This window comes from Onychostruthus taczanowskii, unplaced genomic scaffold (assembly GCF_017590055.1).
Source record: "Onychostruthus taczanowskii isolate IOZ18803 unplaced genomic scaffold, ASM1759005v1 scaffold48, whole genome shotgun sequence".
In the NCBI taxonomy this organism is placed as follows: Eukaryota; Metazoa; Chordata; class Aves; order Passeriformes; family Passeridae; genus Onychostruthus; species Onychostruthus taczanowskii.
The window spans coordinates 1,290,388-1,308,204 of NW_024502347.1; the positions used below are offsets into that span (position 1 = coordinate 1,290,388).

The window sequence follows — 17,817 nt, forward strand, 5'->3', positions numbered from 1 at the left end:
CCTATTTTCTTTCTTTAGGGAGTAGCAACTTCTCTAATAAAAGCTCTGCATGAAGTTGGCAGCCTTAAGCCAAAGTTTCCATTCCTAAGTGTGAAAGAAACTGCTCTGCTTTTTGTCTCCTTCCATCTAAAAGGTAGTGTATAAAATAGCATGCTATAAAAATAACTAATTGTATAAATGACATAAGTCCTCTGATACAATATAGATAGCCAATTAGAGTTCATATTTGCTTTTTTTTAGAAATTTCTGTTTGGGTTTTTTTCAGCCGGAGATATCAGTTGCATGTAATAATCTTTAACAGTTTGCAGTCAGCTTAATTATTGCCAGCTTTCTCAATTTCAATGTCCTTGTTTGCAGCTCTGCTATAGCTTTGGGCTGGTTTGTAGTACTGCTGGAGATTTCTGGAGCAAGACTGACATTTCTTTCAACCCACCACTTTTGTCATTTATAAGCCAACCAGTTCACTGAGTGAACTTCACCTGGCCTTTTGTATTTTACATTTTTAATTATTCTTTTAGGTAATACCAATCTTAATTATTTTTTCGAAGCTCTTCACATCCTGTGCTTCCTCATGTAGTTTCCAGAGCCCTCCAGAATTTTCTTGAACTGTCAGAGACTTTTTTTGCTAGCACAGTTTTGTTAAGGAAGACCATTGAACAGGGCAGGCACATGGTAAGCCCCTGCATAAATGTGCAATTCCTAAGCCACCAAACTGTTTTTATGCTGTAGTTTGCTTCATTCACAAAGGTTGTTTTCATTCTATTGTTAGCATGGCTTTGCAAACATAAGGATGCCCATGCTAGGAATGCTTTGCTCATATATTGCAACATTAAATCATTATTAGTAGTGGATAATGAACCAGAAGGGTTATGCAAATGAAGAAATCTCTTCTTCTCATGCAGTGCCAAAAGTTTGACCATAGGAATCCAGGAAAACCAGTTATCTTCTTCTAGCACTGGGTAGGACTGCTTCCAGCTTTAAAATACAGCATCCCCACATACTGACAAATCACTTGAACATGAGGAAGAACTTCTTTCATGTGCTAGTGACCAAACACTGGAACATAGTTCTTAGAGAAGTTGTGGAGTCTTCATCAAGAACCATCTGGACACAATCCTGTGCCATGTGCTCTGGGGTGACCCTGCTTAAACAGGGAGGCTGTCCCAGATGATCCAATGTCGTCCCTTCCAGGCTGACCCATCTTGTGATTTTGTGATTAGTTACAAAAACAGAATTATTTATTATTGTGCATCTCTTCAGAGTAGTCATGCCATTCTTGATAAAAAAATTTGATCGAAGTGCCTTAAGTTGTGGTCCCCTGGAAATTTATTTCATCCTATTTCTATGTGAAGTTAGACCTTCTCATCTTCAATTAACATCATTCTCTAATCTCACATTTAAATAGGGGATAAGAAGCAAGAGTTTAGTTCCTGGTAAGGAACTAAAGCTCCTTCAGCTTCTCTCACAACACTAGATTGCTTTCAGTATCTGAGAAAATACAGGCGATCAACCAAAAATGCAGAGGGATTTATTTACTCCTGGAAAGAGAGTAGTAAACCTGTATCACTAGAGAGATTGAGTGTCCTTCAGGCTGGACTCCGGTAAGGGCTGTATTCAGAGCTATGCTTGAAAAATCTCTTAGAAACTGTTAAATGTAGCTGTCTACAGTTTAAAGCTAGTGGGCTGAAGTGTCTCATAGCATAGTTCTTCATGCTGTCCAGTTTTTGTAAAATGATATAAAAAACTGTCCATAAGAAAAAAAAAGGGCTATGATTTGTCTCACTCCTTCCCCTTTGCCTTGTAACAATTAAAATAATAAACTGTACTCTGAGGACTGGCACTCGATACTAATGTATGCCAAAATAGGGCTTAGGACAGAGAGAAACCTTCCTTCCTCCTCCAAACTACTGGTCAGCTCTTCACAGACTCATGGAATCACAGATTATGCTGAATTGGAAGAGACCACAGCGATCATTGAGTCCAGCTCCTGGCACTGCACAAGACCATACTCAAGATCCAATGTCCTGGAGAGTATTGTCCAAACGCTTCTTGAATGCTGTCAGGCTTGGTACTGTGACCACTTCCCTGGGGAGTCTGTGCCGTACCAAACCACTCAACCCAGTGAAGAACTCCTTCCTGATATTCAACCTAACCCACCCCTAACACAACTTCAGGCTCTGTCACTGGTCACCACAGAGATCAGTGCTTGCTGCTCCTGTTCCCCTCACAAGGATGTTGAAGACTGCAATGAGGTCTCCCCTCAGTCTCCTCCAGGCTGAGCAGACCAGGTGACCTCAGCGAAAGTGTTGAAAGCTTTACTGAAATTAAAAATGATTACATCAACTGGTGTCCCTTGGTCAACTAGGTGGATTATTACCTTGTCATACAAGGAAATCAGGTTTGATAAACAGTACTTTTCTGTCATGAAGCCATGTTGGTCACAGTCCTGCTTATCAAACCTGACTTCCTTGTATGAAAAGGTAGCCCACCTTATAGGCAAAGCATTTAGGTCATAGAACACCTGTGCCAAGGACACAATGGCCCAGCATGAGCCACACCAGACCGGGGCTATCCCCAGGATGTGCCACTTCAGGTTGTGTGCCACGCTACCCAAATCTGTCACTGCCTGGAGTTTCACCAGTATCTCAGGGTCTGAGAAATGAGAAGTTGACAGCAGCTGGGCATGTTTGTTGTGTCCTCTTTTAGAAAAGCCTGATCCTTCTGATTATCATGACTATTTGGAGTCAGGAACTTTCTGAAATACCAGACTTGATCTTTTTGGCTTGACAGCAGCAGTCAAGGTGTTTATCTGTACCATGGGTAATGCTAACAGAGGTAGACTTAGTTCCTTTGAAAATGTCTGTAATGTAATTCCACAAAGTTTATAGGAAACACTAACAAACTGCTTAAATTCTTGCAGCACACAACCCCCGGAGCTCAGAGCCAGTGCGGCAGATGTACAGGAAGAAGCTGTTGCAGTTCGTGGAGCACTGCCAACTTATCCCCTACCTGGGGACTGCCATGATGGGCCCGTATAAGGAGCCAAGAGATCGGCCCCGTGGCCTTGATGACAGACTGCAGATGTTTTTTTCCCTGAAAGGCACCCGCCCCACTTTTGTGTGAACCCTGTATTTCCACTGATTAACACATGGAGTGCTGCCATCAACACCAGCATGGCTGCAACATGGCCTGCGAACATTCTCGGGCCTGTTTTTTAACCATGAAATCTTAGAAATAAAATCTTTTGTCTGAAGTTGAGAGATATCAGGCTAGTAGAGAGCATCCAGAGAAAAGCTATAACAATAGTGAAAGCCCTTGAGGGGAAGCCATAAGTTGAGCAGCTGAGATCACTTGGTCTGTTCAGCCTGGAGAGTGAAGGGACACCTTATTGCAGTCTACAACTCCCTTGTGAGTGGAAGAGCAGGGGTAGACACTGAGCTCTTCTCTGTGGTGCCCACTGACAGTTCGCGAGGGAATGGCCTGAAGTTGTGCCAGGGCAGGATTTATTTAAATATTAGGAAAAGGTTTTTCACCCAGAGGGTGGTCGGGCACTGGAACAGGCTCCCTATGGAAGTGGTCACAGCGCCAAGCCTGACAGAGTTCAAGAAAAGCATTTGGCAACGCTCTTTGGTACACGGTGTGATTTTGGGGGCTGTCCTACGCAGGGCCGGCAGCTGGAACCGGATGATCCGTGCGGGCCCCTTCCCACCCGGCCGTTCTGTGATTCTGCGGCCCCAAGTCCCGCCCGTGTTGCGCTCATTGCGGCAGCGCAGGCGCGGTGCCAGCCCCGGCCCGGAAGTGCAGCAGCGGCGGCGGCGGCGAGCGGTGAGTGCCGGGGCAGGGCGGGCGGCAGCCGGGCCGGGCGCTCCGGGCCCGCCGCTCCCGCGGGGCAGCGCCCGCTCCCTGCTCAAGCCCCACGAGAGACGAGCGGCCGTCCCTTGAGGGGCGGCCCGATGGGCTCACACGGTGCGCGGGGAGCGACCCGCACGGTGCCCTTGGCCGTGGGGAGGCCCAGCCCCGCGCCGTGCGCTGCCCCTCGGGGTCACCTCCCGGGAGCTCCTGAGTCCTTCCGCGGCTGGACCGGAGTGTGTATCCGAACGCACTGCCGGCAGCGAGGGGCCTTCTCTTGGAGGACAGCCTCACTCTGTAATGGTGAGGGGGTTCTAGGGAAGTTGCGTGGTTTGGATTTTGCAGTCAGAATGCTAATGCTGTCATCTCCTGGTTAAACATCGAAGTCTTTCTTGCAATCAGAACTCACAAAACACCCATTACCTTGTCTGGAACACGTGTGGACGTTAGGGGATGCCTGCAGGCAGAGTTGGCAGCAGCCGTCCAGGAATTCTTATATTGCACGATAAGGCAGGTTGGGTCACACCTGTAGCTGTGCTTTAAGGTGCTCCAGCAACAAACGTCGGGCTCACATGCTTCGGAAATCAAAGCTCCCAGATAAAACAATTTGACTCCACTGTGAACTATTTGGTAGCTGATTAGGGCTAAAGAATCCCTTTTTCACCATCTCAGTAGCATTTAGGTGTCATCTGTAGGTAGTGTCTGCTGTTTCGTGGAGCATTTGTTCAGGTCATTGAAACTGTTGCACTAACTAAGTACAGATGTGTAAATTTATATGTGTTTAATATGACCCTTGTATTACCTTTGGTTTAGCTGAGCTTTGTAAAAAAGACATTTTGGGCATATCTCTTCTGTAATATTTGGTGGATTCTTTTGAAATTGATGGATTTTTTTGTTTATTATGAATTTTTGCAAATTTGAAGAAGCCAAGCAAGTCAAATTGACTGTTGATGAGCCCACGGCATCATTTATTACAGGATTTCCTACCTTATCTCTGAGTAAACTGCACTGATCAAACTGCAGTTGACTTTTTGTTTCCATTGTGGTGGGTTGGTGCTGGCTGGACACCAGTGCCCACCAGAGCCTCTCCATCACTCCCCTCCTCAGGGAAACAGGAAAAGAGGATATAAAGAAGCTCATGGGTTGAGATAAGAACAGAGAGAGATCACTCACCAGTTTCTAGCACAGGCAGAACAGACTTGACTTGAGGAAATTATTTTATTGTCAATGAGATCGCTGTCAGATAATGAGAAATAAACCCAAATCTTTAAACTGCTCACCCCACCTCTCCCTTCTTTCCAGGCTCAGCTTTAGTCCCAGTTTTCTCTACCTCCTCCCTCCAGCAGTGCAGGGGGATGGAGAATGGGGGCTGTAGTCAGTTCATTGCACATTGCCTTTGATTCTCCTGTGACTCCTCACAATCTTCACCTGCTCCAGTGTGGGGTCTCTCCCGCAGGAGACAGTCCTTCTTCCATGAACTACTTTAGCCTGAGTCCTTCCCATGGGCTGCAGTTCTTCACAAAATGCTCCAGCTTGGATCCCTTCCACAGGTGCACTCCTTCAGGAACAGTCTGCTCCAGCCTGGGTTCTCCATGGGGTCACAAGTCCTGCCAGCAGACCCATTTCAGTGTGAGCTCCTCTCTGCGTGAGGCCATGGGTCCTGCCAGGAGCCTGCTCCAGCAGGGGCTTCCAGCCTCTTTCAGGCATCAGCCTACTCTGGTGTGTGGGATTCTCCAGGGGCTGCAGGTGGATCTGTGCTCCACCATGGACCTCCATGGGCTGCAGGGGCACAGCTACCTCCCCATGGTCTGTGCCAGTGGCTGTGGGAGAATCTCTGCTCTGGCAGCTGGAGCACGTCCTGCCCCTCCTTCTCCCCTCACCTTGGTGTCTGCAGGGCTGCTGTTCCCACATATTCTCACTCCTCTCTCCAGCGGCAGTTGTGCACGTTTCTTTCTGCCCTATTAGATCTGTTATCCCAGAGGTGATACCACCATCAGCTGATGGGTTTAGCCTTGGCCAGCAGTGGGTCCATCTTGGAGCCAGCTGGTGTTGGCTTTGTAGGACATTGGGGAAGCTTCTGACAGCTTCTCGCAGAAGCCACCCATGTAACTGCCCGGCTACCAAAGCCTTGCCATGCAAAGCCAGTGCAGTATTAAGGAGCTGTGACCAAGGAATTGTTTCTGTCTGATTGTTTTAGTTTCAGAAGCTGGGATAGCAATTTTTTTTAGGTAATACAGGGTTCACAGTACATCAGAGATAAAAAAAAAAGATAGGCAGTAATTGTGATCTAAAAAACTATCTAGCCTTTTCATAGGATTTTAAAATACTTTCTGAAGAAATTCCATGTCAGCAATAGTGTCGATTTTTCAAAAACTCAGAAGATTCAGAATTGCTTCAGAAACTCTTGAACTCTATTACTGGTATAACAAATGATATTTGGGTCTTATAATGCCAACTGTTAAAATAATTCTTTACTAAAGCTATTCTATTTTTTCTAGGCACCTTCTTTAATATTTGTAATTAAAATGGCAAAAACAGCTGATCCTTCTGAGAAGCTAATCATCCACTCCAAAGCTCACAAAGATACCATTCTAGCTAATTTTGAGGAACAAAGGAAAAAGGATTTTCTTTGTGACATTACTCTGATAGTGGAGAATGTGCAATTCAGAGCCCATAAAGCTTTGCTGGCTGCCAGTAGTGAGTACTTCTCAATGATGTTTGTAAATGAGGGTGAAATAGGGCAGTCAGTTTACATGTTGGAGGGTATGGTTGCAGACACCTTTGGAGTTCTGCTAGAATTTATTTACACTGGTTGCCTCTGTGCCAGTGAGAAAAACACAGAACAAATCCTGGCTACTGCAGAGCTGCTGAAAGTAACTGACTTGGTATGGGCCTGTACAGACTACCTGGAAAGCCGCAGCCCAGGTAGTGCATTGCCAGCTCCAGCTGAAAGTGTAGCCTCTGTTGTTGCAAGTGACAGGAAAAATGATGATCCACCAAAGCGAAAACGGGGGCGACCAAGGAAAATCAAGGTTGTCCAGGAAGAAGAAGAAGAAGAATCAGTAGCAAATTCTGCCGAAGATGGGCAGCTGAGAGAGAACAACTCCATGCAAAATGAGCAAAATTATATGAAAAAAGACACTGAAGTAAAAGAAACAGCTGCCAGTGAACAGGCTTCAGTGAGGAAAGATGGAGAAGAAACTGAACCTGCTGGTGGCTCAGAGGCTGCTGTTGATCTGTCAGCTGAGAAAGATGAAAACTATGATCCCAAATCTGAAGGAATACAGAGCACTCAGAGCCGTTACAGCAAACGTAGAATAAGGAGATCAATCAAACTAAAAGATTATAAACTTCTTGGGGATGAGGATGAGAAGGGACTGGCAAAGAGAACTGATGGAAAAAGAAAACGTGTGGGTTCTGAAGCTCGCTGTAAAGACTGTGGCAAAGTATTTAAGTACAATCACTTCTTGGCTATTCACCAGCGAAGCCATACAGGTAGGCCTTCACAGACTGCTGCTATTGGGTTGGGTTAGGGGATGTTGCCAAATGCAAGTGACTCTTGTAGTGTTGGTTGTGGACTGCAGCAAGAATATCCAAAATAGCATGCTGGTCCAATTACCGTGTGTTCTCTGTTTGCTGTTTTATTCTTGTCAGCAGATCTCAGGACCTTTATGTCTCACCTAGATTTCAGTGTAATTAACAATTTCATTGTTTAAGCACTGAATTATATGGTAATAGCTAAAGAATTCTTTTATTCCTGTGTGAAGCTTGCCTGTTTACCACTAATCGAGACTAGTTTTTTCAGTAGCTACAACACTGCAGTGCATCTCACTATCAGCTTAGAATATCTAGTGAAAAATTCTGCATCTATTCCTAAAAATGCCATCTTTTGCTTTCAGGGGAGCGCCCTTTTAAATGCAGTGAGTGTGGCAAAGGCTTTTCCCAGAAGCATTCTCTTCAAGTCCATGAGCGGATGCACACCGGGGAGCGGCCGTACACGTGCACCATTTGCAGTAAGGCTCTGACAACAAAGCATTCTCTTCTGGAGCACATGAGCCTACATTCAGGTAAATACTTCAAGGCAAATGTAGCTCTCTGCTGCAAGAATTTGCCTTTCTGAAAAAAAGGTACTTCTGGTCCGTCTTACGTGTGCTGGTGTCACGTTCCACTGAGGGAAACTGTGAGGAGTTCTTTAAAAATGGGTGGTCAGGAGCAAAATGATGTCAAACGAGACAAACTTTGTATCTGAGAATCTTTTATTGGTAAGGAAAAAAAACAAACTGAAAAGAGGTTATCCTACTAAAGAGAGCTAGAAAGGACAGAACAAGAGGAAGAAAAATGGGAAAGCAATGGGATGAGAGAGAGGGGAGACAGAGGGAAAAAGAGGGCTTTACCACCAGAGGTCAGGGAGTGCCATCCATGTCCACGAGGTGGGGGGTGTGCACACTGCATGCTGAGCATGGCTCCTGTGGTGACAGATGGCAGAGGTCCAGAGCCATGGGCCAGAACCCTGGACACACTTGTGGTAAGGATCACAGCAGTGGGCTGGCTCGGAGGTGGGTGGGGTTGGATGCAGGTAGGGAGTTGGGCAGGGACACAGGGAGGCAGGATAGACTGAGGGCGAGCAAGAGCCAGCGAGGGCAGGGGAGCCAAAAGGCAGGCTAGGGCCAGGGAAAAAGCATAAAACTCAAGAAGCCCTGACTCAAAAGCAAGTTTCAAAAAGCCCCTTGAATCACCAAGCCGCAAAAGCACAGTCTCAAAAAAGCCCCAAGCCAAAAGCCCAACTCAAAAAGCAAGTTTGAAAATCCTCGGTGCTTGTGACGCAGTTACATTTCATGGCCCAGCTCCTCCCAAAGTCCGCCTGCTGGCAGGAGACCGCTGGCCCAGTCCAATATCCCAGTGCAGTCCATTGGCAGACACCTTTTGCCATCTGACTGGAGAGTGTCTCTGGGGTACAGTGTCTTCAGTGTTCCCCTGCTGACTGCCTGTCCCATGCGGGACATGAACTGGTTGCCAGGAAAAGTCTCCCCAGAGACAAGGCTTTCCTCCATCTTTTCCTAGGTGCTTCCTGTACATGGCACATGTACAACCCCTCTCCCATGTGCCTCTGACAACCATTGTTGAGGCAAATCAAAACTGAGCTGGCTCCTCACAGCTGACTTTTGTATTTTATTTATTTCCTTATGCTTGCTTTGGACGTGGCTTACATTATAATAAGTGATTTTCTCTACAGGGCAGAAGTCTTTTACCTGCGATCAGTGTGGGAAATACTTCAGCCAAAAGAGACAGCTCAAGAGCCACTATCGACTACACACAGGTATAACAAGTTTGGGTTGAGGACCTGGCTTAGGATCCAGGCTGATTTGTCTTTCTAGAGATTGACTTAGGCTGAAAATTCTTCCTCAGTTATAGATTTAGTCTCTGCTACCTTGATGTGTCCTATCTTGGATAGGTATAACAGTAGATAGGGTGAAAAAGACATAATGGTGTACAGTAAATGCAATGTGTAAAAAAGTGTTTAATTGAGAAGGGCTCTTATGATGATTAAAAATTAGTTACACTGTATTTGACATATAACTTGATTATTTTAGCCCTGCTGCCCATGCTACATAGAAGCTGGGAATTGTATAAACAATTGTGTCTGCTGCCTGGTGTGCAAATTGCACTGCAGTTGCCCACTGCTTTGGACTAGTAAGGGCATACAAGCTTTAGGAAGTGTTCTTCTCACTTCTGGAATGGGATGGAGTTACACACAGAGGAAGTGGTAGAGAAAACAGAATTTAGAAAGCTTCAAGAGAAGGTGTTTTTGGGCAGGAGCAGGTGTCAGTCCCCTCTTTTCTTGTGGTAATACTAAATTGAGAAATAAGAGTGTGACAGTTAAGATAGGGAGAAGGCAGTGAATCACCTTTTGTTTTATCTCTATATTATATCAAAGTGGTTATTTTACAGGAAAGTGCTTTAACAAAGATCACTGAAGAGATACAGGGGATCACTTATGCACTGACACTTTTTTTGTTATTGCGACAAGGCCGTTCACTGCCGGAATGTAACCAGTGTCGTCGCAAATTCATGGATGCAGCTCAGCTAAAGAAACATCTAAGAACACATACAGGTAATGTTGTACCTTGGGTTTTGTGGGGTTTGTGGTTTGTTTTTTCTCAAAGTTACGTGGACAAAACTATTTTAGGCAAATTATACTTGTCTCTGTGGAATGAACTTCTGCTCTACTTGTACATAATGATGCCTGTGTTGCTAATAAAGAGATTTGACATCAAGAATGCAGGAGCACAAAAAAGCTGGTGTTACAGCAGCACAGAAGCAGTTCCTATTACAGGAAGAGGGCTTTTTTCCCCAGTTTTATAAAACCTGCTGCAGAAAATGCCAGTAGCTTTCCCATCACAGAATCCTGGACTGGGAATTCAGTTTGTTGGGAGAGTTGTATTGAGCATGTATCAGGCTTGCAGTGAGCTGAGAAGCAACAGAAAGTGTGTGTCATAAATGAGTTGGACACCTCTGTCTATGACGATGGGTGCTTATGAAAAGTGCTGTGACCAGGAAAATAATTATTTCCATTTAGCTTTTACTGTGCCGTAATAAACCAGATGTTGAGAGGAGATTGGCTGGGAGGGATGATTTAATGCAAGTGCGTCAGAGGATGTTTTAAGAGATTTAGAGGGCAGGCTGGTAATGAATCACTGGATAACAGAGATAAAAATGTTGATCTATCCTCTCATAATAGCAAGACATAAACTTCATAAAATACTTCCCTTTGAAGAGTAAGTTCATAAGGTGACATGTGAATAATTTTGTCTTTTAGAGTAACTAGAAACAGTGGCAATTGTTTCCTCACAAAATCAAATTATTCTTAAGTGTGTTGTTTGCAGTTGTAATACATAATTCATTCTCAAGCATACTTTATCTCATTAATTTCCTTCTCTTTTCTAAGCGAAAAAGATTTAAATTTTCTGGGATATGCTGAGGTCAAAACTTGTGCTTCTGGGAGCTTTTAGTTATCCAGAATAGTGCTAGCTTACATAATTTTGTATTGAGGAGAACTCAGTGTTGACACATGCTAGAGTTTTGTATCTGAAGCTGACAGAGCTCTCTAAATGTAGTGGGAAATGAGTTTGGGGTGGGAAATGAGAAGAGGAAGCTTACTAGCAAGGTAAGTTGCAAAAATATATGAGCTAAGCTGATTTTTAGCAGAAACTGCCTTGCAATATATTTTGCTACTAGAAAAGACAGGCAAGATAGCAGTATTAATTATGTAGAAATAATAATTCATCTGTCCCATCTCAAAAGCAAAGTAAAATTCCAAGGCATTTGGGGGACAGGTGTTAACATAGATACAACTGTTCTCCTTTGGCAGCAGTTTGGTAATACTGTGTCATAATACAGTCTACTTGGGAAGTAGTTACTCCTGTTTTCAGTAGCAAGCTGGGACTGGGTGATCAGAGGTCCCTTCTGACAAATGTTTCTTGTTCTCTCATCCTTTATCCATGCCCTCCAAAGCCACATGAAAGCTGGTAAGCATTGCAGTTCTATGCTAAATGGGAAGCTTCCTTGGAAACTGGCTGCTGCCCAATCCCTGGGTTTGGTGTGCTTTGATGGTATGAATTACCACAGTGGTGATCTGGATTCTCGTGTCTGGTGTCTTAAAGAGCCTCGGTGCTACAAGGATTTGTTATGGTGTGAATTAGGATTTGTTTTGGTTGGGTAGTATCTGTTTCTTGTGAACCTTATAATTTAATTTGGCCTCTCTGCTTCTACTCAATTATACATCAGAATTCCAAATGCACTAAAAAAACTCCCAACAAATAAACAAAAAATCCCCTAACAAATTCACATTTTATTTAACTCACGATAATTTAATTTTTTTCTAACTGGTGTTTCCAGAATATTATAGGCCTAGTGTGATGAAGCCTTATAGAAAGCCAGGCAAATTGTTAGGATAATGGACAATAAACAAAAAATCCCCATTTTAAACTAAAACTCACATTTTATTTAACTCACGATATTTTAATTTTTTTCTAACTGGTGTTTGCAGAATATCATAGGCCTAGTGTGATGAAGCCTTATAGAAAGCCAGGCAAATTGTTAGGATAATGGATTAATTTTACCAAACTTTGGAAGTTTGGGCTTACTCACCTGGATGGTGCTGCATGTGAACATGGCATTAATGCCAGGGTTCAGGGACAGCCTTTTTCAGAGCATTTCTGTTCCATGTGGAACACCCACATCTGTGCCATAGGTACAGCTTTTTGTTGCTTTGGGGGCTTGGATCACCTAATTCTTCATCTTCAAAGGGTAGAAATGCTAGAAATGTCATACCCTCATTTTGACTAGTGAGTTCATTCAGTTTTGGATATCTGCTGAACCATGGCAGAAGCATGAGGAGCCAACAGTGCTCACTTGACACTGTGTATGGTAAAATACAAAATGTTTTTAATGAACTGATGAAAAGTGCTGTTTCAAAAGTGAAGTCACATTTCTTTTTGATAGGTGAGAAGCCCTTCACTTGTGAGATTTGTGGCAAATCATTTACAGCTAAAAGTTCACTTCAGACTCACATTAGAATTCACAGGTAAAGTATATCTTATTTTCATTACATTCTTTTAAAATGTAATTCTATTCTTATAAGTAGAAGTAGTGCTTGTTTCACTATAGAACAGTCAGGACTTGTTTGCATTTTGAATGATTGCATTTTTGTTTAATCTATATAAGGAAAAAATTGGTAGTGAAAAGTACTGAAGTCCTAAATGCTCATGTGCCAAGGTATTGTTAGAGTCTTCTTTGGTGTTTCGTGTCTGTTCACTGACAATGTACTTGCTGCTATACTATTTTTGTGAAAATTTTGCTGTAGGTTTTGTTTGAGTGCTGAACAGTAGCCATGGTGTATCAAGGTTGTCCTGTTGCCCTGTGAGCTATCCTGTCTCTTTAACAGCATTAGTTGTCTTCTACCCCTGTCAGTGCAATGCATCGCATAAGGACATGTTAGATTTTAAATCACTGGAGAACTGTTGTCTAAGGAAACATTTCCAGTAAAATTTCTTGTCCTTTTGACGCAGGCAGCAAGTTAGGATTTGGAAACTTCTTTTTGTTTTTAAGCCCATACTGTTAATGAATGTTCTCAAAATGGTCAGTGCTTAGAATTGTGCAAAGTTGTTGCATTCTTGTCAAGGTCTAGCAGCATGGAGCTTGTACCTCTGGTTTTATGAGAGGAAGGCAGTTATCTCTGTAGCTCTGAGTATATAACAGTTTGTGAAGTCAAATAGAGATAATCAGGAGGTCAAATAGAGGATATTTTTAACACTACCCTTTAAGTACTTACAATTTAGAAAAACAATGTAATCATTTAAGTATTTTATTACAGAATAAGTTTCAGAAAGCAGCATTGTCAAAGTGAATATTTTAATGAGATCAAATTCTTTCCTTTTTCAGAGGAGAAAAGCCATATTCTTGTGATATATGTGGAAAATCCTTCTCCGATTCCAGTGCTAAGAGAAGACATTGTATCTTACACACAGGCAAAAAGCCTTTTGCCTGCCCAGAATGTAGTTTGCAGTTTGCTCGTCTGGACAACCTGAAGTCTCATTTGAAAATTCACAGCAAGGAAAAGCAGTTTCAGGAAGCCGGCGCCGCCCCGAGCACCAACGCTCATCCGGAAGAAGTGAGAAACATTCTCCAGCTGCAGCAGTACCAACTTGCCACCTCGGGAGGGCAGGAAATTCAGCTGCTGGTAACAGATGCAGTACACAACATCAACTTCATGCCCAGCCACAATCAAGGCATCAGTATTGTGACTGCAGAAAATGCCCCCAGCATGACGACAGAGCAGGCTGCAAACCTTGCGCTCCTTGCGCAGCCACAGCAGCAGCTGCAAAACTTGTTGCTTTCAGCTCAGCAGGAGCAAGCAGAACAAATTCAAAGTATCAATGTGATTGCAAACCAAATAGAGGCTGCCCAACCTGAACAAATGCATGTCATCACTCTTTCCAAGGAAGCGCTAGAACATCTCCATGCTCATCAAGGACAAAATGAACAAATCCACTTGGCGGGATCTTCGCATCCAGCTCAGCACGTGCAGCTGGCTCAGGAATCAAGTCAGCAGTCTCATTCTAGCCACAATACGGTTCCTTCCCATCAAGTCAGTGAAGAACAGAATCAAAGTGTACTTGTTTCTGAATCCCATCAGCAGCCTCTGTCAGTAAATGAGTCATCTCATGAGCATCCTATCCAAGATCAGGCTTTCTGAAATGCTTATAAGCAGAGGGCTAGGCCAGAAAATGCTTCTCATCCAAGCAGAGATTACACATGTCACACATGGGGTTTTTGCAACGTAAGCTATCCAAAGATGTGTTTCTTGGTGATTTTGGATGAGTGACTCAATTTCCTTAATGATATTTGTTTTAGACTACTTTGTTTTTCTGGATTGGTATTTCTTTACCATACTTAGTCTTCACAAGTATCTCATAAGCAATTAAAGGAGGGTTTTGTGCCTCGTACACATCTCTGCCTCCTGAGGAGATATTTAGCCCTTATTTGTATTTCTGAGTGACTCTTCAGAGAAGTTCACCTGGCTGGTAGGAGAACAATGTTTAGGACATCTGCGGATCACAAAGTACCACTTCTCTGACAAACTTAGCATTATACCTGAGCTGCTGTCAAGCTAAGACAACCAGTACTTTTTGCAAAGCTAACACCATATTTCTTATGTTTAATGAGCTTTCTCTCTGCAGGTAAATGTATAATTCTCGATGTAATCATTCCCTGAAGTGCATTATGAGTTACTGACTACCAAATTCATTTGGTTTGGGCTGAAACTGTTGCAGCCTTTAACTAGCCCCAGATCTTCCCTCCTGTTTACTGTGTGCTGTATACATCTTGCTCCTCAGAAACATTTAAGCCATTGCACTTGAATATTGGCAATGAGATGTGATGGTTACACTGGAGAACTGAAACCCCACCGATTCTGCTCTGTTAGTTCTGCCTCTCGTTCTCTGTGTGACTGTGGGCAAGGTAGTTGACCTCTGTGCCTTATTTCATCATCTAGCAAGTGGGGATAGTGTTCACACACTCTGCCAAGCACTTTGAAGAGCTCTTGATGTTGAAAGCACTGTCTGTTGAAGTGCAGAACCCTCTTCCTGACAGGATTCTGTCTAAGCTTAGGAGCCACTGTATATTTAAAGTGTTATTTTTTGTACTTTTGAGAAAAGAACGTAATCTTACTTTAATATATGTTAAGACTGGTAATTGCTTATGTGAGAATTCAAACAATGAAGAGCATCACTTCAGAGCATAACAAGTTACATAAATGGGGCACATCACTTAAAGTTGTACAGCTATTTTTGGTGACTAAATTAGATGTGTACAGATTGTTTTCAATGACTGACTGCTAACAAAAAAGATTTGACATCGTAATAAAATGCCGTGCCAAAATACATGCTTTCTGTTTTTAGGTTTGACTACTGGTAACACCTTTGCACTGGTGTGCTAAAATCCAGATAAAATGCCACTGGTGTGTTAAAATCCAGATAAAATGCCACTGTTACTTAAAAGAACATACTCAATTGTCACTTCAGCTTTAAAATGTCATACTTGTGATTTACATGGATGTTTTATGTTACAACAAACAAAAAATTCTAAAAAACGTGGTGAATTTAAAAGCAAAATTATCCACATTTTTTATAAAATCCTTTGTTCCAAGTCCAGACTACTTGGCCTGCTCCTGACTGCATGCTGCAGAAGTTTGGCTAAGTATCTCCATGTCATCAAAATACTGGATCACTTTTATATAAATAGATCATGATAAGGGTAGACAGTGGGAATAAATCAATGCAAAAAAAAAACAAAAATAAAAAACCAAATCCAAAAAGTAACATCCCACAGCAAAGGTGTTTAGGCTTTTCACATTTCCTCTCAGAATGGAGAAATAAAATTTGCATCCATTCTACCACCAAAGTGAACCAGCATATTCTGCAGTTCTGCCTGAGAAGCCTGAAGTCTAGGTGTTCTAAGAGCAGATAAATAAATGCAGTAAAGCCTGTTACAACGCTTATGACAATCTTGCTGATTAATTGTATAAGCTTACAATAAATATTTTGGCAGTTTAATCCTAAAACTTCTGCTTTTATCTAAAACATTGTACAGTGCAGCCAGACTGACTGGTCATAAGTTTACAGGAACCTGTACAGAATTCATTGTCTGCCATATATCTGCAAATCCTGAAATGCTTAAAAACAAGTTACAAGCTAAATTCTGAGGCTACCAGAAAAGGAATTGTTCAATACTTTTCTTCTTTGAACTTTGTTTTGTTAATTGTGCAGTTATCCTTGCAGGGTTCAGTTCCATGCTGCAGTTAAACACGGGACACTTCCACATACTGATTTCTCAGTGCTTTCCCTTTAACTAAAAAACCTGAAGTTTGGTGTTTGGGACTTTGTTTTGCTTTTCTGCAGATTACCAGTGAAGAAACGAGCTGCTGTGAATAGCAGGGCAATGACTAATCTTGCACCCTGCATTGCTTAAGCTGTCAGCACATATTGTAGCTTGCACTCAAGAAGCTGGCGTGGCTTCTCATATCAACAAATGTTGCTTTTTGGACACCATTTGCTTTCTTTCTAGTGAATGCCTTTCTGTTAAAAGATGGAAATGAATCCTTTTTCTGTGTGTACATTTTTAAGGCTTCAGCTGAAGTCTAGGATTGCTTTGAATTAGAAAGGAAACCATTTCAGCTTTGTTTTTCAGTCCAGCTGCCACTAATAACGATTTAGGGAAAAAATGCATCCCTTAGAAACTATGTTTCAGAACAGCTCTCTAAATATCTTAACTCCTTAGCCAGTAAACACCTTAATTTCTCTTTTTCTCACATAGACTAATCCTAACAAATCCGTCTCGCTGCTTTCTATGTTAAAATGAGATTAAGGTTTTAGACGTAAATGCAGGGCAGTAAGAGGACTACAGAAAGATCTGGGTTTGTAAGCATTTAACACCATTATGTGTTACCTCTGCTCAATTTGTAAGTTACCCAGTGTAGTTGAACTCTAATAGGATCTCACTTTTTTTTTTCCCCAAATGCAAGTTTATCAGATTTTGGCTTTTTCTGAAGACTTTGGTTGGTTCTCCAGGTGCAAGTTGAAACAAATCCCCAAGAGGTAAAGCAAACACACTCTGGAGCCTGTATTTTCCTGTTGTGTGTGTAATTCCCCTGCTTGACTTTCCAGTCCAGCATCTTGGGTTTTGATAAATGAGTATCAGAGTATTAATTTCGTATGGGCTGTAAAAGCAAATTACCCTGCCAATAGGAAATGAAAGTGCTACTAGGGATTGTACAGCAATTTTCTCTTAGCATCTAAGAGGGAAAGGAGAGGATTCTGCCTCATGACAAACTCTTTCCAACTGAATGCCTATTCACAGGCTAAAATTAAGGATATTGAGCCTGGCATTGATCTTGCCAGTTGTTGAGGAAAGAGTTTTGCTTGCATTTCTTTGTTTGAAAGACTCGTTTCAGTGTTGTAGCTGGTTAGTCATCGTGGTGAAGGTCATGGTTGGTGTTTGCTAATACTTTTCCCACTTCACCTTAACTGTATGGGATTCATTCCTAATTACCAACCCTGTGCCTGTGTGAGCACAGCAGCTGGGTACGTTTCCTGTCTCCCAGTACCCTGTGTGAGTATGGTTATCCCAGAGAAGCGAGTCTGAGCTGGGAGTGCCTGGGAGGAGGCTGGTTTGCACAGCGGGCGTGCCCCGGCGGGTGGGAGCAGCCAAGGCTCCTTCCTGGGCATGCTTATCTTCACATGGGCAGGAGTCCATCCATGCAGGCCTTTTTCCCAGTCCTTCTGAGCACTGCAGGTTCTCACTGAGAGCAGAGAAGGAAGAAGTAATGCCTACTCTCAGAGCTATGATTTCAGGACCTCTTTTACTTAGTCATTAGAGACTAATTAAAGAGTCTGCTTCTTGCAGAGTTGC

The 17,817-nt window shown here is 42.8% G+C and overlaps 2 protein-coding genes across 4 annotated transcripts in view; both read left to right on the plus strand.

Moving 5' to 3' along the window:
• Window positions 1-3,123, plus strand: part of AK9 (adenylate kinase 9) — a 56,289-nt gene extending 53,166 nt beyond the window's left edge. Inside the window, exons 34-35 of the mRNA XM_041414861.1 lie at window positions 19-133; window positions 2,921-3,123. Of these exons, the coding sequence (XP_041270795.1) occupies window positions 19-133; window positions 2,921-3,123 (318 nt within the window). The remainder of the gene's footprint in view (window positions 1-18; window positions 134-2,920) is intronic.
• Window positions 3,124-3,799: 676 nt separating this feature from the next.
• Window positions 3,800-15,288, plus strand: ZBTB24 (zinc finger and BTB domain containing 24). 3 transcript variants are annotated; one of them, XM_041414875.1, is made up of 7 exons: window positions 3,800-3,825; window positions 6,348-7,344; window positions 7,749-7,916; window positions 9,083-9,166; window positions 9,878-9,961; window positions 12,352-12,433; window positions 13,291-15,288. In XM_041414875.1, the coding sequence occupies exons 2-7, from the start codon at window positions 6,375-6,377 to the stop codon at window positions 14,102-14,104; spliced, it is 2,202 nt and encodes a 733-aa protein (XP_041270809.1). In that variant the 5' UTR covers window positions 3,800-3,825; window positions 6,348-6,374; the 3' UTR covers window positions 14,105-15,288. The 3 variants fall into 3 exon arrangements, with proteins under 3 accessions (XP_041270809.1, XP_041270808.1, XP_041270811.1); XM_041414874.1 differs by having other exon boundaries at window positions 3,804-4,152; XM_041414877.1 differs by lacking the exons at window positions 12,352-12,433; window positions 13,291-15,288 and having other exon boundaries at window positions 3,804-4,152; window positions 9,799-9,920.
• Window positions 15,289-17,817: the final 2,529 nt, after the last annotated feature.

Coding starts and splice junctions, on each gene's coding strand:
- ZBTB24 (XM_041414874.1), top strand. Junction 7,345..7,748: donor TCACCAGCGAAGCCATACAG/GTAGGCCTTCAC, acceptor TTTTGCTTTCAG/GGGAGCGCCCTTTTAAATGC. Junction 9,167..9,877: donor CCACTATCGACTACACACAG/GTATAACAAGTT, acceptor TATTGCGACAAG/GCCGTTCACTGCCGGAATGT.